Below are 24,156 nucleotides of genomic sequence, written 5' to 3' on the forward strand. Positions count from 1 at the left end.
GACACGGATATTTCCGAAAATTGTTGTTTAAAATAAATAAAATCAGACTCATAGTACACGGCATAGATCTGGCATCATGCATTTCGTGAAGAAAGCATGAAATAGGGGACAGCACGGTGAATATTCACCGTTGGGGAGAGATATGGAGCCATCTCAAATTTCTGCGTGGGGATGCTACCGGAAGTGATAAACTAGAAGTAATACGTACTTATATAAAACACACTGTAGCGGTTATAGCAGGGACAATTCAACTCATGTATAAAAAATCGCATATGCCGCAGTGCAATTGTCACCTTGATAGCGGCAAAAATTACTTGCAACTTTTCCAGCGACAAATACACTATAGTACAGTGCAATTAGACCCAAACCTCAACATCCAAAGTAAGAGTTTCCAACTGCAAATCGTTCTACACAGTCCACAGATTGTTTGGTAGAAAGTTACACCATTTTAAGCGTCTGGTTTGGTTGGGAGGGGGAGGAAAGTTGGAAAATTTGTAGTTTTGATTAGTTGTTCTTAAATATTTAGCAAACTATGTAGATTAGTGCGAAAAATGCCGTATACAAAAATAATCTACGATAAATTGCGAACAAAAATGGCCTCGTATATAATCTTGCTAAATTGAACCGTTCCAGAGTTACGGAGGGTGTAACAGGAGAAATTTTTCATCTTTTTCTTAGATTCTTTTGGAAAATATATTATCACTAAGGAAACTAATTTTTTTCACTACTAGCGTCTGATGACATGATTATTAACCTTTTTTCCACTTGTAAAGTAGACTTTCTCGCCATTTGTTCAAAGTGGTTAATAATGTGGACATTATTAACTAGTAGTCAATAATGATAACTGTCACGCTGTCACTTTTAGAAAACACAACCCGAAATTTCGCTCAATAAACTTTTGGACAAGTTCTCTAAAATCAATAATTGCCACCATCCGCCATTTCCAGAGAAATTACATACCTAAAATTATCATATTTTGAAAAAATTCGAACGAAATTACTCTTTGAAAATATCTCAATCACAGAACAAAATACGGCCTGTTTGACTTGTACTTCTACGTACTTGATCGACATGTTAAATTAATAAACAAAAAATTCTGTCCAACCGTTCACTTTCTTATCAATATAATATGTTAATTTAGAGGATTTCAAGTGCTAGTAGTGAAAAAAATAGTATATATACCACGGTAGAGAAGTCTATTATTGCCTTCGCACCTTACACCCCTCGGCGCAAGCGCCTCGAGATGTAATCTTGGTGCTCAGGCAATAATACTGTACTTCTCTACCTTGATATATAATGAACTATTTTTGTTAAAACAAATTGCACTTTAGTGACCTGTGGTATGTTACTGATAAGTCCTTGAAGGAACGATAACCTTACCACCTTCTCAAGGGAGGCCATTTTTTAAAGAGACTTCCACTATGAGGAACGGTAATTCCTGGGGAGTTGCAGGATGTGTTGTTATTCCCCTCAGGTGTTCGACAATCTTCCATCCTCACTTCAGCGGGTTCTGCTTCTGATGCAGCCACTGCTACACCTGATGGTATGGTAGGTTCTAAATGAATGTTCTGCCTGCTAGCTGCTGAAGTGGGGAGAAGCGCAGCCAACTTGAACAGTGAATGTATAGGATGCTTTGAAATAGCCAACAAGTAACACGGATAACGAAAACAAGCCAGATCTTGAGTGTTCTTTACTTCAAACATAATTTCATTTTCCCAGAAAATCGAAAAAATACGAAAAATGTCTAGGTACTTTTACACCCTCCGTAACTCTGGAATCGTTCACTTGAGCAAGATTATACACAAGACCATTTTGTTCGCAATTTAATGTAGATTATTTTTGGATTTCGCACTTTTCTAAATATTTGAGAAAAACTCCAAAAACTACTAATTTATCAAATTTCCTCCCCCTCCCATTCAAACTCGACGCTTAAAATGGTGTAACTTTTTACCAAACAATATGTGGACTGTATAGAACAATTTGCAGTTGATGGGAAACTTTTACTTTGGATGTTGAGGTTAAGCCGTTTTTTTTGACTAATTGCACCGTACTACTAGAGGTTTTTTCACTTATTCATTTTCGAACCAAATATCGTATTATCCTTTCCCATATGACTAGTTTGACGTCTGTCAATAATTGATTAGTTTGGTGAATTTCTTGTTCGTTAAATTGTCCTGCCGAATTACACTCGAGGTTTGTATTGAAACCGAGTAAATTTGGATTGTTGCAATTCAAATCTGTTTCCTTTTAGCAATTGATCTCGAAAAATTGTCAACCTAAAAATGCTCCACCTTCGGTGTCGCAATTTTATTAGTTGACAGTTTTTCTCGTCAAATTGCTAGGCAACCAATTTTCATTACCTTAACAATCCAAATTTACTCGGTTAAATACAAACCTCTTGTGCAATTATAAGTGAAAATAAGATTAGGGTTTTTACGAAAAATGTTAGAAATGATCAGATTTACCAATTGATATTAAGCATGACCGGAAGTGCTCGTTGAAACAACGGGAAGTAAAATGTCATCAATTGTCGGAGATAACGAGATGTTCCTATAATCAAAGAGTAAAGTATTCTTTGCTAAAGTGTTTTGTAATGATCGGATCTACAATTGGCGTTAAACATGACCGGACGCCAAATTCCGTACAACCGGACCTGAAATTCCCTGCAGCCGGAAATGAGAATTAATACAATCCATCAATATTTTTCATGAAAGGTGTAAAACATATTGTATCAAAAAAATCGATATTATTTTTGCTGAAATTCATAAAGGATTAAAGTGGCCAACAAAGTCGAAACAGAAAATATCAAAGGTAAGGAAGCGTTTACCAGGTGGTGTATGTATTAGATTAGGTATTAGGTATTTAATGCCCGTTTGCACCGACAAATTTACGAGGCGCTTAGCTTAAGCGTAGCTTAAAATCCATGGCAACCATTGTCTCAATAATCGTTGTCATGGATTTTAAGCTACGCTTAAGCTAAGCTCCACTTAAATTTGTCGGTGCAAACGGGCATAAGTCAGAAAAAGGGCTTGGATGGACAACATTTCCAACAACATTGTATTACTTCTGATTATATTAAGGCTCATTTTCGGTCATATTTAGTATCAATTTGTTTAATCTGATCATTTCTAACATTTTTTCTAGAATACTAACCTTGTTATCTCCAACGATAGAGACGCTACAGTGCTCTTTCTATAAGTATGCATTACTTCCGGTTTATCACGTTTGATAGGGTCCCCATGGAAAAGGCTCCGTTAACTTAGCACCACCATTTCAAATTTTTGACTAAAGACAGATTGCGCTAGAATCTCTATGGCTAGCGCCAGCTAGCGCCACTTTGAGTTCAGCTAGCGCCATAATAGATTTTGCAGAAAAGCCCTTGATTTTCGGGGGGTGCTATGTTAACGCTAGCACCACCATTGCGTCCGATCACTTCCAAAAGCAAGCGCTGTGTTCGTCAGACCTAGCGCCAACTAGCGCCACAAATTTTAGAGCTAGCGCCACCCCCCAATAGTGAGGGGAGCAATTTTTCCTAGCACCACCATTTTGTATTTTCATGTAAAATTTTGACGTTTTGTGTTCTGCTGACCTAGCGCCAGCTAGCGCCACTTTGAGTTCAGCTAGCGCCATTATAGATTTTGCAAAAAAGCCCTTGACTTTCGGGGGGTGCTATGTTAACGCTAGCACCACCATTGCGTCCGATCACTTCCAAAAGCAAGCGCTGAGTTTGTCAGACCTAGCGCCAACTAGCGCCACAAATTTTAGAGCTGTCATCACCCTCCATAGTGTGGGGGGAGGGGGCACCACCATTTTGTCTTTTCGGGTAAAAATTTGATGTTTTCTGTTCTGTAGACCTAGCGCTCAAGTTAACCTAGCGCAATTATAAATTTTGCAAAAAGCCTTTAACTTTTGGGCGTGGTTTATTAGCCTCTAACACCACCATTGTGTTCGATGACTACCAAAAGCAAGCGCTGCGCTGTGTTCTTTAAACGTAGCGCAGAGCTGGCGCCCAATCCCCAACATTGTGGGGGTCCTTTTTTTTATAATACCACCGGTTTGTTTTTTCGTGTACAATTTTGCTATTTTGTGTTTTGCTGACATCTCCAGATAGAGTCAAAATCTTAAGAGTAGGCGCCACAACCAAGTAGTCTGGGACAGTTTTTCCTAGCTTTATGACTTGGCACCACTGAAATATTTTGGATTAATTTTCTAGTAAAACGAGTGGTGTGGTAGCTGAATCTGCGGCAAGTATTAAAATAAGGAAATACAGTTCATATATTATAGAACAGAACCATATTTTTATACCTTTCGCAGTAGAGATATTGGGACCTTGGTGTAGAGAATTTTGTGGAATACCTGGGAAAACGCATTACCAATATTACTGGGAACCCAGAGCTACCACTTACTTACGACAAATTTAAGTATTGCCATACAACGTGCAGGTAACGCGGCCAGTCAGTGTAATGGGGACCACAATCCCCATGGAAGAAAATTATCATTTATTAACGAGCTCCTAGCGAGTTTATAATTTTGCGGTGTCTGTCCGTCTGTCCGTCCGTTAGCACGATATCTCGATAACGAATGGAGCGATTACGATAAAATTTTGTAGGTGGATTCTTTACGAGATTCTTTATCAAATTTGTAGATCGGAGTTCGTGAACTGGCAATGTAACCCAAAAAATAAGAAAGGCCCTTTTGACATCTCCGTGAGTTATGAACCGAATTGCATGAAATTCAATATGCGTATAGCTTTAGCCACATAAAACGCAATTCCAAAAATTGAGTCTAATCGATCAACATTCACAATGCTCTTTTCGCATTTCGACCATTTATAAACCGAATTGCAAACTTTTTTATTTATGAAGGATTTAAATGAAATTTGATACATAGCCACTTGGAATAAAAGCAAATATAACGCTAGTTTCAAAATTTGATTTTGCGCATGCGCAGTGCCAACTTTCTTATTTATGGAGGGATTTAAATGAAATTTGACACTTTAAGCCACTTTGAATAAAAATAAATGTTGGAAAATTAGTAGTTGTGATAAGTTTTTCTTAAATATTAAAAAAACTGTACTATTTAGCGCGATATAAAATAAATAATCTACAGTAAATTGCGAACAAAAATGGCCTCATATATAATCTTGCTAAATTGAACCATTCCAGAGTTACGGAGGGTGTAACAGTAGAAATTTTTCATCTTTTTTTTAGATTCTTTTGGAAAAAATATGAGATTATCACTAAGGAAACTATTTTTTTTTGTTAAAACCGGTTCAAACAAATTGCACTTTAGTGACCGGTGGTATGTTACTGATAAGTCCTTGAAGGAACGATCACCTTACCACCTTCTCAAGGGGGGCCATTTTTTCAAGAGACTTCCACTATGAGGGACAGTAATTCCTGGGGAGTTGCAGGATGTGTTGTTATTGCTTCAGGTGTTCGACAATCTTGCATTCCCACTTCATCGGGTTCTTCTTCTAATGGTAAGTTCTAAATGAATGTTCTACCTGGTAGCTGCTGAAGTGGGGAGAAGCGCAGCCAACATGAACAGCGAATGTATAGGATGCTTTGAAATAGCTTGCAAGTAACACTGGTAACGAAAACAAGCCAGATCTTCAGTGTTCTTTACTTCAAACATGATTTCATTTTTCCAGAAAATCGAAAAAATACAAAAAATGCCTACTTTTACACCCTCCGTAACTCTGGAATCGTTGACTTGAGCAAGATTATACACAAGACCATTTTTATTCACAATTTAATGTAGATTATTTTGGATATGGTACTTTTCTCGTCAAACCCCATAGTTTTCTAAATATTTAAGAAAAACACCAAAAACTACTAATTTACCAACTGGTGTAACTTTTTACCAAACAATATGTGGACTGTATAGAACAATTTACAGTTAATGGGAAACTTTTACTTTTGATGTTTAGGTTAAGCCGTTTTGTCGACTAATTGCACCGTATTATATTATGAATTTTTAATTTTAAAATTTCCATATTAGGTACTGTTTCTTGTGAAATTTTTCTGTTTTGTGCTCTACTCACTAAACAATTCTTTTTGTAAGTCACAGTATTAATTTCACTACCACAGTATTGCGAGCTAAATCGTTTAGAACACAGCGCAGTGCAAAATTTGAAAATTCAGCATATTTGTTAATTCTGCTAAAAAACAAAGAAGCAGTTCTTATATACTTATGTGTAATTTCCGTAGCTAACTAATTTTTATGGTGCAAATAAGGCATATGTATTTTATATGATTAATACACTCCATTAATATACGACCAATCAGCTAGGTGATTGTTTCCAATTCTAACCAATCAGATGATTTTTTATCTGATTAAATGCTAGGTAGCTTTTTACAGCGATAAAAATGCGTGTAGGAATACGTAAAATATGTAGTGGTTGTAAAATTTATTGTCTTTATTAATCTCCCTAAAATACACTCGACCCTGGTCAGGATAATTTTATTTTTAATTCACTCAAATTTTGTTACCTCCTGGAAAAAACTTTTGATCAAAAGCATAATATTAATAAAATCGCTCCAGCTAAAACTGTCGCGATCACACTTTTGGTTTCGAGTTTTTTCCGTTGCAACAAAATTTTCGTGTAAAAATAAAATTATGCGATTAAAAATCAAGCTCTTGATAAATTATATACCTATGTACGTCACGTCAACTACCATCTAAAGGTGTTTTTTTAACAATACATATTTACCAACATTCACACAATTGACGCGCCTGTAAACCCTTGATGTGACAAATAATTTACAACTCTTGCGCATTCATAAAGGATTTAAGTAAGTTTGTACCTGCATACCTCACCGTCAGTTACTTCGAAATGAAGGGTTACAATCTTGCTACTTTATATACAAATTTTAGTATTTTTATTGGAACGTTTTACTTTAAACAGAACGATCAATCCAAAAAGTAAAGAATTTCAAATTGAAATAATTTGATTATTATTTCAGACCCTTAGAGGGACAGATTTGCACATTCGGGTTTAAAAAAGGTAAAGAGTTTGACCATCCCAGATGCGGTGTCTGTCCGTTAGCACAATAGTTCGATAACGAATGGACCGATTACGATGAAATGTTGTAGTTGGATTCTTTATCAAATTTGTAGATCGAAGTTCATGAATTGGTAATGTATCCCAAAAAATAAGTAAGGCCCTTTTGACATATGCGTGAGTTTTGAACCGAATTGCATAAAATTCAATATTCGTATAGCTTAAGCTATATAACACGCAATTCCAAAAATTGAACCTGATCTATCAACATTCACAGTGCCCTTTTCGCATCGACGTGTAAATAAATATAGAAAACGAGCTCCTGGGTATGGCTACAGCATGTGCAAAACCAAATTTTGAATTTGGTGTTAGTTTTGCTTTTATTTAAAGTGTATATGTATGAAATTTGATTTAATTGCTTCCATAAATAAGAAAATTGGCACCACACATCATGCACAAAACCAAATTTTGAAACTGACGTTAAATTTGCTTTTATTCCAAGTGGCTATGTATCAAATTTCTTTTAAATGCTTCCATAAATAAGAAAGTTTTCAATCCGGTTTGTAAATGGTCGAGATGCCAAAAGAGCACTGTGAATGTTGATCGATTAGGCTCAACTTTTGGAATTGCGTTTTATATGGCTAAAGCAATACACATATTGAATTTCATACAATTCGGTTCATAATTCACAGAGATGTCAAAAATGCCTACTTTATTTTTTGGTCTACACTGCCAATTCACGACCTCCGATCTACAAATTTGATAAAGAATCCATCTACAGAATTTCATCGTAAACGGTCAATTCGTTATCGTTATCAAGATATCGTGCTAACGGACAGACGGACAGATACCGCAAAATTATAAACTCGCTAGGATTTATAATTGCGCTAGGTTAACTTGAGCGCTAGGTCTACAAGAACAGAAAACATCAAATTTTTACCCGAAAAGACAAAATGGTGGTGCCCCCTCCCCCCACACTATTGGAGGGTGATGGTAGCTCTAAAATTTGTGGCGCTAGCTGGCGCTAGGTCAGCAGAACACAAAACGTCAAAATTTTACCCGAAAAAACAAAATGGTGGTGCTAGGAAAAAATGCCCCCCGCACTATTGGGGGGTGGCGCTAGCTCTAAAATTTGTGGCGCTAGCTGGCGCTAGGTCTGACAAACACAGCGCTTGCTTTTGGAAGTGATCGAACGCAATGGTGGTGCTAGCGTTAACATAGCACCCCCCGAAAGTCAAGGGCTTTTTTGCAAAATCTATAATGGCGCTAGCTGAACTCAAAGTGGCGCTAGCTGGCGCTAGGTCAGCAGAACACAAAACGTCAAAATTTTACATGAAAAGACAAAATGGTGGTGCTAGGAAAAATTGCTCCCCTCACTATTGGGGGGTGGCGCTAGCTCTAAAATTTGTGGCGCTAGCTGGCGCTAGGTCTGACGAACACAGCGCTTGCTTTTGGAAGTGATCGGACGCAATGGTGGTGCTAGCGTTAACATAGCACCCCCCGAAAGTCAAGGGCTTTTCTGCAAAATCTATAATGGCGCTAGCTGAACTCAAAGTGGCGCTAGCTGGCGCTAGCCATAGAGATTCTAGCGCAATCTGTCTTTAGTCAAAAATTTGAAATGGTGGTGCTAAGTTAACGGAGCCCATGGAAAAGTTTGAGGTGGCTCCATATTTAGAACTGATGCAGCAATATGCATACAGGTAGTCCATTTTAATGTTTACTTCCATGACCGATATCATTTGTTGATGACTTATTTTTATCTCTTCTTTTTGTTTCTCAAAACTTCCAACTTTGAAGGCCTACCTGCCTGTATTGCCCTAGCGCCAACATGTGTACATTATTTGCCCGGCGTGCAATAGAAGTACATACGTTGGACTATTCTTTGGTTGGACCCTTCTCGTTCTTTTAAAATTACACAATTACAAACACGCGAAATAACACCGCTAATTTATACTTGGACGTCTCACTGGCACCATAGCGGATAAAACGCGCGCAATAATCACGCACGTGACGTTGCGCCCACTGTCTAGGAAACGGAGTGTTTAGCACTCAGTAGGTACATTTCCTAGCCCGTCAGCGCAACCGCAGTAGCCTTCACGGTCTAGGAAATGTAAAAATGCCAACGGTTGAGAATAAAAACACAATTTATTATCGTTTTTGTCTTCAAATAACCTCTACTTTAATTTCCCAAAATATTGCCCATTCCTCTGGGACACCCTGTACGTTAGTTCGAGTTGATATGAATATTATTATAGCCCATTGACCCTGAACTTGCAGATGTGTTGCACGGTGACTCCCTCGGTACTGCGAAACCGCAAGCGCGCTAGAATTTGAATTTGCGTAGAACTGTCTAAAGTTTAAGGGGTAAATAATAAACATAACCTGCAAACGTTATAATTGAAGTTAATTTACCTCGTAATTTACCTTACCTGATTACCTATTGACTGTAAGTAGGTGTAGTAGGTAAACCTCTCGCCAGGAAAGATTGCCGGTCATAGAACACTTGATCCCGATCTAGAATCTGTTTTTCTAAAGATGTGAGCGACTTCCGAGATAGTATCGTCATTGAATAAGCACCTTAAAGAAGTATAACCATTGAATTTATAACTATAAATTCAATGGTATAACTATATAGGAAAACCTGAAATTGGTGTAAGGTGTGTTGCATATACTGCAAAGTGGTTAATTACCACAAATATTGAAGGATATTTGGCTTCGGGCGGTAAATAATAGCCAGGTTGCGGACAGCATTTTCCGTTATGTTAGACGGGCATTTTTCCTTATAATATAAGTTTATAAGTATAAAACATTTTTATAGCAAAGTTAAGTTGCGGTGTGTGCTGGGCGTGTTCAATTTTGCTTATAAGTTTGAAGGAGTCTTAACCTCACTTTTATTTTACATTGTGTTAAAATGTCCAAAGTTCACTACTATGCTCTTAGACAAAAAGAAAAGAACTACCGCCAACATAAACACTGCACAATTGTAGGTTAGCAGGAAAATGTTATTTATGAGTGATTACGTACTGCGCAGTGACACATTATAAGAACTTCATTTTCATTGGTTCCGCTATTTATAAATATATCGTACAAAAAGCCCTCATACCGTAAATTATTTCTACAAAAATTTATATTTCTTATGTTATAAGAAAAAATGGCCGTCTAACATAACGGAAAATGCTGTCCGCAACCTGGCTAATGACTATTTTAAACGGGGAAACCAGTTATACTTAGCGGCCCTTTGTTTTCCTTGTTTATCAGAGTGGAACAGTGTCGTCATAGGTATTTACCAGATCCTTACATGGAGCTAGGTAAAGTTTGATTGTTTATTACAAAGAGTATCGGATACTCTTTGGTTTATTATATAAATATAATGGTCCTTAGAACAGTTCTTGTTGTTTTCTTATTAGATTAAACTACATTTTTTACTTTATTTATTGTTCCTTATGATCTTACATTTCAGATTGGTCCTCCCTTACATAATATTGTTATTGGCATTTAATAAATAGTCCAGTCATATTAGTGTCTCACCTCGGAATGAAAGATAATAAGCTATAAACTTGTGTAAACCTTTATTTTGTCATTCTGAAAGTTGTCTCAAAAGTCACATAAAATCTCGGTAGGTACTGTAACAGTTAATTAGAAATAGGTAGTTAATATGAAATCTACTTACACCAATAAGCCAATAACGTTACAGACCAATATTGACCTACGGTAGAGAGAGAGAGAGAGAGAGAGAGAGAGAGTTGGGCGCTGAACGAATCACAAAAAAAACAGACTACAAGCTACAGAAATGAAGTTATTTATTAATTAGTACAATCAACAATATTCATTTTTAGTATGTGGAACCCTTACCTCTTCTTCAACTTATTTGTGTTCTCGCTCATTACTTGCATAATACCACACAGAAAAATAAATTTGTTTGCCGTAGTCACCAGGAACTGTGGTAAATTAATTTAAAAATAAATTTCAACATTTCGGTGTTTAGTAGCAATTCATAAAACAACAAAAGCATGGCTATTGCTACTAATAACAGAAATGAAATTTATTTTTAAATTTGCGGGTATACCAAAAGCTTAATAAAACATTTTTGTATGCACCTTTTAATTCTGAACAACTTTAAACTCTACAGTTTTTTCTGTAAAATGTACAGGAGGGCAGGATATTGCATAAAACTAATTTCCCATGTTGAATCCCTATGTTCCTACTTACCGTGCACCACCCGGTGTATGAAAGCTGCATGCATGAAAGTTTCATCTTTTCTTCCGGATGGGAACGTATTTTATGTTAAGGGCCCGTATTACAACGCACCATAGAATTAAAGAGCGTCTTAAATCACAGTTAGGTACTTGCTGTATCATCAGGAGGGATATAAACCACGCACTTTAGTTCAATTGTATATCATCAATATTTCCAATTTTATTAAATTAGAAGAATTTTGAAAAGTTCCTTTAAAAAAGTAAAAGAACATGTCCAACTAGGCCTTTTTCTTGTAGATTGGTAGGTACATATAGCATAGGTTGTGTTGTAGTACTGATGAATCTAATATTAATAGTCGCAGATTGGAATGAATGAAGAAGATACTATTTGTAACACTCAAATGGTTCCTCGGCGAAGAAGGGTTTGCATATTCGACCTTTTTACCAATTTCTTTTATTCTACGCCCTTGTTTTCTTTTATCAGTGATGACGCTTGTTAGTATTTATCCTGTCTATTCTTGCTTGACCATGTTTTACGCATTACAGTACCACACCTACACGACATAGATTCCGCCAGGTGTTCCTTTCTATTTGGCACATTAATTTTAGATGATACATGGATAACTATCCATTTCCATTAATCAGTGAAATGTTCGTTCAAGTATTTGGTTTTGTAGTTGAACTTGAGACTTTTGTGGGTACGTCGGTACCGTATTCATTTTTGTCTCATTATGGATTCTTAACAGGTCAAGGTTATATGGACGACAATTGAGGTTTAAAAGTATGCAACAACAAAATAATTTATTCTTTTAAAATGACATTATTTTATGTTAGTAGTTACATCAGGTGTACAAATAGTAGCTACGTGCAATGTCATAATGACAATAAATCACTTACGTCGTTCTGTCACATCATACTCAATTCCATCATTATTCCCTTAATCAAAATGAGAAATTCTCTTTTTTATATATAAAAAGACATCTAATGTAAGTATCCCTAATTTCGTTAAACAAGTTATGCACGGCGATAATTCAAGATCAAGTTTACCGTTTCAAGATGGTACTGACGGATCAGATAGTTCAGCGTATTCGGACAAGTCTTCTAAATTACGATTTCCAGATATCAATCAGAATGATGCACTTAACAAAAATTTTAAAAAGGAAATCGCTCAACTGACTCCTACGGTAAAGAAGCGAAAAAAACGGAAAGTGTCTGTGTGTTTAACAAACTGCAGATACGATGTGGTCAGGAGGATTGCTGCAAAATTCGCATTTCAGGAGGTGGCGGATAACGACAATTGGAATTTCAATTGGACCGATCTGTCCATATCAATTGAACGGTGCAAAGAAATGAAACGTTACCAGCGCATCAATCACTTTCCTGGAATGTTAGAAATATGCAGGAAAGATCTGTTGGCTCGAAATTTAAATAGAATGCAACGCCTTTTCCCAAAGGAGTATAATTTTTTTCCACAATCGTGGTGCTTACCGGCCGATTTGGGAGAGGCCCTAGCGTACAGTAGATTGAAGAAGAACAAAACGTACATTTTGAAACCCGACGCCGGTTGTCAAGGGAGAGGAATATATCTTACCAAAACTTTAAAAGACATAAAGCCAACGGACAAAATGGTCTGCCAAGTATATATCTCGCGTCCTTTTCTTATAGATGGATTTAAATTTGACTTAAGGGTATATACTTTGATTACCTCATGCGATCCTCTAAGAATATATGTATATAAAGAAGGGTTGTGTAGATTTGCGACGAGCAGATATAAAGAACCGAGTAATGTTAACATGACAAATGTATTTATGCATCTCACCAACTATGCAGTTAATAAGCATAGCCGGACGTTCAATTTTGACACCCAGGTTGGAAGTAAGAGGAAATTATCTTGGCTGAGAGGGTATCTGCAGGAAATGGCGCAAGATGTCGATAAGTTGTGGCATAAAATTGACGATGTCATTATTAAAACAATAATTTGTGCGTGGCCCGTACTTAAACATAGTTACATTGCCTGTTTCCCAAACCACGACATTATACCGGCCTGCTGTGAGTTGTTAGGAATCGATGTCATATTGGACAATCACCTCAATCCCCAAGTATTGGAAGTTAATCACTCCCCAAGTTTCCACACAGATACCGATTTAGACTGTGAGGTTAAGGAAACGCTGCTAAAGGATATGTTTAATATGCTTAATTTAGGACAATGTGACAAGAGGAGAGTGATCAGAGAAGATAAAAAGAAGATTCGGGAACGATTGCTGCACGGTGTAGTTAAGGACAATTCTAGTGACCAAAGGAGTTTCACACAGCATTATAAACACGAGATGGAATATAAAGGAGATTTTCGTTTGGTTTATCCAACAGCCCATTCAGAGTGTCAGTACGGAAAGCTCTTTAATCAAGGTCAGGGATCGCTGTACAGCGACACCGTGTGTAGCAGAGCACGCGAATCTGCACAAACGGCGTTACGTGATGAAATAGTACTCAAGGCAAAACTGGAAGCATCCAAACGTGTATCACCAGTAAAATCGGTTCCAAAATCACGATCAGATAGCCCGAGGTTATCGCCCAGCAAACAAAGCATTCGTCCAATACCATTCTCAATCCGAAGTTCCTTCCAACCCCAAATAATTCAGGAAGCAGAAGAAAGGGAAAGATTGCAGCGACTAGCTCAGAGAGACTTCCTAGTACGAAGTACTTGTTTAACAGAGCAGATATATTTTTCTTTGAAAAGAAACGGAGTTTTGAGATCAAATGATGAACAAAAGTACCAAATGTTCGCCAAGCCGCGAACAGCGCAAAGAGCGAGTGCTTTGGATAACAGGGATGGGCCGGCGATCGCGGACTTTATAGAAGGAATCAAAACTAAGGAGATAATGTATTCAAATATTGCACCGTCAGCAGGTGGACTAATGAAAACTGAGGTGATACGCACAGTGCATAAAACATCGCACTCCTAGCTTCAATAATTAGATGTCAATTTAATTGCCCAATAAGTAACACCAATTAATAAACAAAATAACATTTTAGTTAATAAATTATATCACTCTCCAATTCTCTCTCCATGTTTTTGTAAAGGTTTACCTTCACTTTTGTGATGTTGGTTTCAGAATGTACATTTGCGGTCACGTTTGAACAGTTTCTTGTATCCACTCGACATATTTTGATACGTGAGTGTACAGACCGGGGTAGCCCTTAATCCCACATGGTTGATTAGGACCAAATGAAACAACCCCTGTCAAATACCACGTAGGCACTCCCAATTTTATAGATGGATACATCAAGGGACCGCCGGAATCTCCTGAACAACTGTCTCTTCCTGCTTCACCGCCCACACATATCATTCCGTCACCTACTGATAGTCTCTTATCTTGTTTATATTTACGAACACACTCCGCTTTATTTGCCACAGGTAGTAATGTTTTCAGTTTAACGAAACTAGCGTCATCTACAAGCAGTCGCGTTTAAATCGTCCCATTGTCTAATTTTGTATATCAACCTTACCTGTTTCAGTTTGGCCCCATCCAGTAACAAATAATTGTGTCCCATCTTGAAACAAAGTCGATGCTGCTGGTAAGCAAATTGGTTGGATGTAGTCAGTAAATCGAACGTCATAAGCTAGTCGCACAAGTGCAATGTCGCCGTCGACCGTAGCAGGAGGTTTTTGGTTCCAATGAGGGTGAATAATAATTTCTTGTACAGGAACGACTAAACGTGGATCAGCGCACCACTGCCTGCCGTGGAAATGTACACAGTCTGTTTCGTTTCTTGTGTCATATTCTCCAAGAATAACATTTGCACTGAAATAGTCAAAAATTTCAACCCGAACGGCATTTGAGTATGCATACTTACATGTTGCCTACGGTTCTAATAGCCGCCCTATCCACACAATGGGCAGCAGTTACAACGTATCTTCTACTAATTAAAGTACCGCCACAATTAGTGCTGTACACGGATTTCCATTGATACTGAATCAGTGCGGCCCAAGGAAATTCATCTAAGTCTGTACTTTTGCCCCCAATGACTTTCGAATTGAGTTGATGACCGCATTCCTCTCGCTCAGGGTCGGGGAGAACTTTGGGCTTTTCATTAATTCGTATGTCACTATCGGGGGGGCAACATACTGGCTCGCTGCCACTGTCAAAACTAGCCGCCTTACACTTGGCGTTTTTCATGTACTTCACTACATTGGACAAATCGTCTTCGCTCGCAATTAAATCTTGCAGCACCTCGCATTTTGAAGCATCCATACAACGTCCTGCAAATGAATTAGAAATGATTCATTCCAATTAGCGCAATTTACAAGCAGTGTCAAATATCATATATTATACTATCAAAGAGCTGCAAAAGTTAAGAACCACCAGAGTCCAAGGAGAAATAGGATAATATATCATTTTTTGAAACCAATGAATTTGTTTGTAACAATTCCCAATCGATACGAAGCGTGCCAACAGGAATATCTTCTATCGATTAGTGTATAGTATTTTGAATTAAATTAAGAAAATTGCTTCGTTTCGTTTCATTCACAAAAATTTGACAAGTCACAATATGTTTAAAAGTTGTAACAACTGGAAACAGCATGAAAATAATAAGAAAAACAAATTCAAAGAAACAAAATGAAAAAGACCTTTAAAAAATTCATAAAAAATTCAAAGATTAGAAAAATCTAAAAATTTTGAAAAATTCAAAAAATTCAGTAGGCAACCTCGAAAATTGAAAATACATGAAAATTTATATGGTTAATTTATCAAGTCATGAACTTTAAATAAATCAAATGATTAAATATGTAGATATTTTATTAATTATTGTGCATTATACATGATTTAACCTCACGTGTGCAATGACCATATTTGTTTGAATTAACCAGCGAATTAACATATTTACATGCGTATCTACATTTTTAATATTAATATTAAATCATTAAAATAAATATAAACAAGTCAAGTAATTCTTTCATAAATTGTGAATAATTAAGTCGCATATCGCCTATTCTATTTGTTATCGCATAATAAATATGTTATCCATGTAAGGATAGGTAGGTTTATCATAAAGCATCAAGAGAAACGACGAGAAGATCAAACCAGCTATAAGAAATACATAATGAAATAAAGAAATATGTCACCAAAAACACTACAACAAACTGGGACTGACCTTTGCATAATTTCACGGGACATTGACCTAAATTTTATGCAAGTTTTAGGAGAGCGGATTGCGATGTGGACGGGACTAAATAGCGGCCTACATATCTTGACGTTTTGGAAAATGGAAGCGCGGAATACGGGAACAATACGAAGGCACTCCCCAAATGTAACACGCTGAATGTTTGTGAGTAGGTTGGGTTCGACGAGACGGCCAAGTTTTCCTCTGTGAACATTCTCGATAGAGGTATAAAGAGACTATGACAATTTGATTATACAAACATTTACTAAGCTGCATACAAAAAATCAGCTGGTTGGGTGATCTAACCTGGAGTGTCCTCCACTCCGAATATCTCAAAGTAACGAGGGCAAAAGTTAAGTTGCGATAACAATTTTCTACATTAGATCAAATTTGCTGCGATAAAAAAAAACACTGTGACTACACGTACATCGGATGTATTTTTACTAAGAATACGTCGGATGTATTTTTAAAAACAGTACATCGGATTGCTGTTGAAAACGCTGACTTATTTTTTTTTATTTTATTGCCTTTATTTTTAGTGGGCGGAGTGTTAGCAATTTGCTACTCTTCCCACTCAACCCACTATACAATCACAAACAGCCATGCGTTACCTGGGATTCGAACCCAGGATCGTTGTAGCCAAAGTTGTCATTCGTCGGTGTTGGTGTTGGATTGCTTTGATGAAGTATTAAACAAAAATAAACTAGTCGAGACAAATGATCTGAATTTGAACTTGCCACATACCTCCTTGAACAGAAATATAAATTTAATTAAAGAATATTGCACAGAAGGGACTTTTAGAAATTTTAGATTTGAAGAAAAAGGATCCTGTGTTTAGCGAACATTGTCATGCACAACTAAATAACAACCCTTTTTGTATACGCAGGTTGTCTGAAACCATATCACTTAATTTGCTTGGGAATGAAACGATATCCAAAAAAGAAAAATTGGAATAGTTGGACGTATGCCCGGGAAGGTTTCTATATAAAAAAATCGGTATGAAGTCCGTCGAGTGTGTGAGGTGAGGCGGCGCAGCCGTCGAAACCGAGCGTATGTCCCATTGTAGAAAACGAGATTTTTCAAAGGCGATACGAAATTCAATGGAAATTAATGATTTTGATTACGAGTGGTATTCTGACGATGTGACTCAAATTGCGGTGACTGAAACGATTGGAAATGCCAGTATACCAGTGAAAAAACGTCAAGTGGAACCAAAAGTGACTGCCGAATGGTCAGACGATGACATTTTTAAATTAATCGGTTGCGTCGAGTTTCATCCAATGTTATGGGGTGCAAGCAATGAAAAATACTGCAACCAAATTCAACGTCAAAGTGCCTGGAAAAAAATGTCGGAATTGGACTTTGATTCACGTTTTACTAGTGAGGAACTCTTGGCAAAGTGGAACAACATACGCATATAGTACCGTAGCTATTTGTCTAAAAAAACAAAGTCGGGTCAAGCTGCTCAAGACCAAATCAAATTTTTTTCAGTGATGGAATTCGTCGGTCGCGCTGAGGCTGTGCGAGTGCGAAGAGAATCGCATGGAAACGCCAGGAATAAATCAGCGGTAACAACGATCCACCGATGTACTGTTTTTAAAAATACATGCAACGTATTCTTTAGTAAAAATGCATCCGATGTACGTGGTCACGACGTAAAAAAATGCAAAAAATTCTCTGTTAAAACCATATGAGTATATAATAGTTATTTATGTATTAAGGGCATAACTTTAACACGTCGCCCTCGAGAATATTCTTTATTTAATGCCTTGCAAATAGTTTTCTTCGTCAAAGTAAATATTCGTTTACAAAACAATTCATTATGTTTGATCGAGTATGCGTGGTTCGAATTTGTTAATGTGATTGAAACCATCCAAACGTCAAACGTAATCTCTATATATAAAAATGAACCCCTGTTTCTTCTGGTCACGCAATAACTTTAGAACAAGTTTACCGATTTCATTCATCTTTTTTTTTAAGTTTTCTAATACATTGTAGAAGGTTCTTACGGCAAAAAAAACTAAGAAAATTGCGCAAAAAATTGGAAAATTGGAGAAAACGATTATCATCGCGCGTTTGACGGTGCGACGGCAATTATGTTCACAGCTACATGGATCGGCATATATCCGTAAAAAAAATTAATTTATTCATTTCATAGTGTGCTGTCAATTCGATGGGATAGTTTATCCAGATTTCAGTGAGTTTTTTGAGAAGTTTCGAGGATATTTTACCGCAATCACGCCTTCTATATTAAAAGTTTTAATACCTGAGAGGTTCCACCCTGTATATACAACTTACGACGATACATACATTTTTGAGAGTTGGCAACCATGCAATTTCTAGGTGGAGAAAAGCTGCCTGCGCCACCTAGAAAGCACGAACACAGCCGTCTATAATTACAAGCCATGCTGAGAAGTTTGGCAACGTTGTTCGAAAGTCAATCGGTGGGCCGATTTAGTTTTAATGGCGTCTTGTTGGTCTTGAAAAATGGCATTTTCCTCTCTCCTGTGTTTTGCCTTGGCAGTTTTAATATAGAAGAAAGATACTTAGGCAGCTTACAATTGTGCATATATATTATTTATTTACAAAAATGGATAATAACATTTTTATTTGACTTTAAAATTCGGAACGCTGTAAATTGGTAACTGCATCATAATGTGTTTTCCATCGAGATCTCCGAAATTGGTGAACTTCTGTCGAAACAGGTCGAGGTGAAGCACACGCTTGAGCACTTCATTTCGGCAAAAGGACAGTAAATCGCTGAATAATAACTTCTGTTCATTCCGTACGGAGTAACACAAATTGTCGCAATCTCGCTCTGTTAAAACAGGTAAATTGGAATATTACACCCAAAACACATATAAAATACAACCAAATGAATTAGGAAATCGGCCTACCATGCAGTGTTGCCATAATTCTCAGCACGGCTTGTAATTATAGACGGCTGTGGCACGAACAAGGGTTACGTTTGGCATCTTGTCTTGAATGGCGGTCGTGAACGCGTCGCTCCATAAATGTTTGTTGGTATTTTGTGTTATTTAATGCAGGTAGTAATTTTTGCATTTCTTTATATCGTATTTGTGTTTTGTATGCCGCATTTTGTATTTTTTGTGTGTTTCAATCTTTGATTTTGAGATTTAATTGATTTAACCGCAATGCAGAATGACATGTTAAATACCGTTATGCTATTGTTTGCATTGCTTACATTTTTGGTGTAATGCTTGCTTAATTTATGTTTATTGATGTTGATTACTTGGTCTTGTCCGTGAAGTAACATTCATATAAGTCTTAATCATTTTATTTTAATATGTGGAAATTACCGATTCGTTTGATGTATGTACTGACTTGTTGTTTGTAACTAACAACTTTCTCCGTGAATGAAGCAGTAACGGGAGTGGTAAAAAACTGTAGTCCAAATTGAGCTACGACATCCAATTCCGTGATTGTCTTCGACATTCTACTGTAGGCTCGAAACCCCGAACGAGGGGCGACGCTACCTATCTTGCGGGGGCGAGATTACGCTAATCAAAACTCTTCAGTTTAGAATTTGTGTGCGATAAATGAGTTACGATTCGTAATTCCACGTATCTTGTTTTTGGTTCAATTTGCCTACAACTCGGCCTACAAGGCCATGTAAATTTCCATATTGTTTTTACCAAAAGAACTATTGCACCAAAGATGAGTCACATCCTGTACTCTTAACCCTTTCTCAGAATTTAGGTACCTGCTCCTACCTGACCATTGTTCCCAAAAACTTATTTATTAATTTTTTATTTATTTATTTATTATAAACTTTTACAAAATATTTTGTTAATTAACTTTTGGACTGTATTAATCAAACTGCGAGGTTTTTCTTACGTCGTGCTCTTTTTACCCTTAGCAGTTACTTTTGGAGATAACGACAACTTTTGGCTTTGCTTGCTTTGTTTATATTAATGTACATCAACTAAATTTCCGGGCTTTCACAATCATAATAATTACGATCATTATTAAACAAACTTTTCACAATTTGAGTGTTTTATTTTACGTTCTTTCTCTAATGTGCTTCAGGTCATAGCGTTGTTTACAACTAACGTAAGGGGGTCTTGCTTTAGATGTTTGATCACGTGCCACTTTTCAAATTTGAGTGGGCTCTTGTTTAATTTTGGAGGGAATAGTCATTCGGGTGGCCATTTTTAAACGTTGCCGGGTTGACTTTATTCCCGTGTTCTTGTAGTGTGAAGTTTGCATAGAACCTGGGGGTTACGTACACTACATACCTAATATTCATTTTTGGTAAGTGTTGATAGACAAAACACGTGGTATACATAGTTATACAGAAACACCATAAGGGATGTCAATTTCTATTTTCAGTTGAATTTTAGTTTTTTCAAGATGCTACTAATTAGACGTACCAACATGGTACCAACTTAGGTCGCAGAATTCGTAATCCTACAAGCCAAACATATATACGAGTAAGTTGACGAGCAAAGCGAAGCGCGAAACGAAAACGAAATCGATACGAACGCAGAAATGTCCCCTTTAATGCCTATCGAGCTGCATTTAATTATAACGTAGCAATCGATTATAGTTTACAGTAAATAGTTGCTATTAGATCAATGAACTTTGTAGGTCCAGCACATTGCAAGGCTTTTCAGTTTAAAACTGAAGTCCCGGGATTATATTGCGCCAGTGGTCAAGTGAAATTGATGCCATTGGTACCGCCACCAGAGCCACATTCCTTGGTTTCCGGAAAAAGGCCAGATTCTATACATTTTTTGACTAATATCCAGAAATACAATAATTGCTTTCAATTTACGGCTTTTGGCGCAGTAAAAAAAAGGTACGTTGCTAGCTCTGAATCGCCAAAAGCAGAGATGGGGAGATTTTGGAGCAAGTGTGTCAAAATCTCTATTCCGGCTAAACGGTCGAACCGATTTAAACCAAATTTGCTACACATATCTAGACGAAACTATCAGCTGTTTAAATGTGAATATCGGAAGAAGTAGTCGTCGAAGGAAATGGGAAGTGGAAGTTCTGGCATTGAATGTTCTGGACAAGACGTATCTGTCGGTGATGTCAAGCAATGGGGATGTTTGGAGAATCTAAGTGTTGGAAAGGGCTACTCGTGGGGCTGGGGAATCGTCAGTACAACAAACGCGAATATATTGAGAACGGTATTTCGAGAATGGGCTTATGGGCACTCGTAAAAAAAGGTGCTGAGTTTTTTAGGGGTCGTTCGTTAGTATTGCATTCGCAACTTCCGGAGGCTAATGCTGTTGTATAATACACTTGCTCTTGTTTCTATTCTCGAGTCTCGATTACCCAATACCCACTATTATGATAATGGGAGGGCATTCTTTTTCGAAAACAAGGAGAATAATTTATTAGTATCCCAATCTCCGTTCTAGGTACATATGATTCAGTGCATCCTGAGACATTGCTAAATATTGTTCAAAAACCGAGCTAATTCATTGTCTTACCGATACCACACCACAGGGTCAGAACCAACCACGTAACGCGTCACGTACCTACTTTGTGTTAAAATAAATTTTTGTTGATTAATATGCATAGTAATTTTGTGGTGTGTAATTTATTTAATTACATCATTAGTGGTTTAGATTTAAGTATGTCTGATTCGCTTTGAATGGGAAATTTACGTCCATTTTATCATGCTTGCGTTACGCTTGTATGTAGATTTCATTACAAAAATAGATTTAAATTGTATGTCATTATTTTGTATATACTGATTTCTCGACTAGGTAATGTTTGAAAAGCGAGATCTTTATTTCTTACACAATTTGACTACGATATTTGCTGTAATATTTACGCTTCGAAATTACAATTTAATATTAGGCTAATCCCATGGGGCCTAAGTTCTAATATGCACACCGATTTTCATTTTATCTTGTCACTTACCTACTTTTTCCACCCCATTCTATCCAATTATTGCAAAAGAGATTTAGTGCATGATGAATATTATGCTATAAATTTTCTTAAAAAATATCCCTGCTGAACCGTTTTTTGCATGTATGTTGTTCACTTTTTTAAAAACCTATTAGGATTTAATTGTTTTTTTTTTATACAGAGCCATTGAACGGGACTGTTTTTTGGTGGAATATGCGTATAGTGAATTCGATGGAGTAATTGGTTATCGTTATAGTGTTTTGAAGTTTTTATGGAACTCTGAACATATGCACATACGAGTTGGATAATCATGTAATTATTAGGCGTTGTAAACATTCCAATCAGTTATTAAAATACAATTTTGACATAGGCAAGTAATACGTAATATTTGCTTTCCTTTAAACTTGACTGCAGATAGGAATCTTCCGAATACTAAACTGAATAAATTTGGATGTGGCGAGTCTTTATTTTACCCCTTCAGGATAAATATTACCTATAAATAATCAGACCCCACGAATAAATCTTATTGCACTCTAAAATTGTATTATAATTTACCCTTAAACGCCTATATGTTCGGATGTATTGATTACGCTAATATGAACAGAGCAATTTACAAAATTAAATTTATTATTTGCTATTATTAGATACCAATCAGCACGAGGATAAATCTAAATATTATGTAAATAGTTACAGGCATTAATTGTCTTATACTTCATAGCCATGTATCGGAGTATATGTCCTCTGCACTTTTCAAGGATGAAAAGATTCTTGATCGTTATTGACTTTTGTCAATTTGTCGTAAGTGGTAACACTTTGTTTTATGGTAATTGATACGTAATAAGCTAATGACTTAGTCACACTCTTGCGTGAGAATATACAATACCTATCTGTTAGAGCTAAACAGCATTCAGCAAGGTCTCGACATTTCAGATTGAAACGACTTTAGCAACGGGTTACCTAGGTAGATATAATAACAAAAATTTATTCGTTTATTTACATTTTCCAAATACCTTGCAATATTTGTATGGAAGCAGACCTTCACCTTCTTCTTACGTTAATAAAAAATGAATCACGTATAGGTATGTCTCGCGTGTGCCAGTAATTACGTTCTAATTACTTAATATAAGTACAGCACTTACCGGATTTGCCGTTTGGTGTTTTACAAGCTGGGTACACTTGGATGCACCACACTTTGGGTTCCCTACCATTGTAACCACAATGCGAACTTCGAAGAATTTTAATAGTTTCGGTAGAATCTCGATCTGTTTGTACTAGGTGAAGTAATTGTGGACATTTAACCAAAGGTATGCAATTAATAGCGACGTGAGCTGCACTAACTGCCGAACTTACTGATACTAAAAGAGAACGAAAAGACGGTTACGGTTCTTTAGTAGTTCCAGTTAACTCACCCAACAAGACTACTCGAATGAAATTGAGATTCGTCATAGCGAGTGCTATTTAAATTTAAATTACCACGATAAGATTGACACCACACAATATTTTCTAATGGTGAGATTGGCGCGGTGTTCTTGTTTTTATATAAAGAAGATGTGGGGGATTCCAGTAGAATGAGATGATTTAAACGAACGCAAACATTGTGTGGGTAGTTTTTTTACCTACTTCTTTGATCTATATGAAGTTTTTCATACTGCCATAAAATTGGGATTCACAGGATTCACTGCATATTTGCTAGATGACACCTTTTAGGGGACGCGTTACACAATATGACACCACGTTAAATCATATGAACCTTACATACACTAGGGTATTACCATTGAATAAAGCGTGATTAATAACTTTGAATACAGCTCAATACTTTATAATTTAATTTTTGATTTAATGAGATTTGAACTGTTTTACCTATCCAAATTAATGGACAAGAACCACATGTAAATGAAGTGACGA

General features: G+C 36.7%; 2 protein-coding genes across 3 annotated transcripts; one reads left to right on the forward strand and one right to left on the reverse strand.

The window, feature by feature from the left end:
- Positions 1 to 12,071: 12,071 nt before the first annotated feature.
- On the forward strand, positions 12,072 to 14,175 carry LOC116163262 (tubulin polyglutamylase ttll6-like). Its single transcript, XM_031477128.1, has one exon. The coding sequence runs from the start codon at positions 12,219 to 12,221 to the stop codon at positions 14,163 to 14,165; it is 1,947 nt and encodes a 648-aa protein (XP_031332988.1). The 5' UTR covers positions 12,072 to 12,218; the 3' UTR covers positions 14,166 to 14,175.
- LOC116163266 (phenoloxidase-activating factor 3-like) lies at positions 14,167 to 23,820 on the reverse strand. 2 transcript variants are annotated; one of them, XM_031477135.1, is made up of 5 exons: positions 23,661 to 23,820; positions 23,391 to 23,612; positions 15,058 to 15,463; positions 14,710 to 15,005; positions 14,167 to 14,653 (listed from the first exon to the last, which is right to left on the reverse strand). In XM_031477135.1, exons 1-5 carry the CDS (start codon positions 23,695 to 23,697, stop codon positions 14,331 to 14,333), a joined length of 1,284 nt encoding a protein of 427 aa, XP_031332995.1. In that variant the 5' UTR covers positions 23,698 to 23,820; the 3' UTR covers positions 14,167 to 14,330. The 2 variants fall into 2 exon arrangements, with proteins under 2 accessions (XP_031332995.1, XP_031332996.1); XM_031477136.1 differs by having other exon boundaries at positions 23,391 to 23,606; positions 23,661 to 23,818.
- Between the last annotated feature and the right edge of the window lie 336 nt (positions 23,821 to 24,156).

The sequence above is a fragment of the Photinus pyralis genome, unplaced genomic scaffold (assembly GCF_008802855.1).
Source record: "Photinus pyralis isolate 1611_PpyrPB1 unplaced genomic scaffold, Ppyr1.3 Ppyr1.4_LG2, whole genome shotgun sequence".
Classification (NCBI taxonomy): domain Eukaryota; kingdom Metazoa; phylum Arthropoda; class Insecta; order Coleoptera; family Lampyridae; genus Photinus; species Photinus pyralis.

What these genes read in the sequence shown, in the direction of transcription:
- LOC116163262 (XM_031477128.1), top strand. Translation starts at nt 12,219, where the DNA reads ATGCACGGCGATAATTCAAGATCAAGTTTACCGTTTCAAGATGGTACT.
- LOC116163266 (XM_031477135.1), bottom strand. Translation starts at nt 23,697, where the DNA reads ATGACGAATCTCAATTTCATTCGAGTAGTCTTGTTGG. An exon ending in AACACCAAACGGCAAATCCG is followed by an intron (nt 15,464 to 23,390) that starts GTAAGTGCTGTA and finishes ATTCATTTGCAG; the next exon opens with GACGTTGTATGGATGCTTCA. An exon ending in ATTAGAACCGTAGGCAACAT is followed by an intron (nt 15,006 to 15,057) that starts GTAAGTATGCAT and finishes TGACTATTTCAG; the next exon opens with TGCAAATGTTATTCTTGGAG.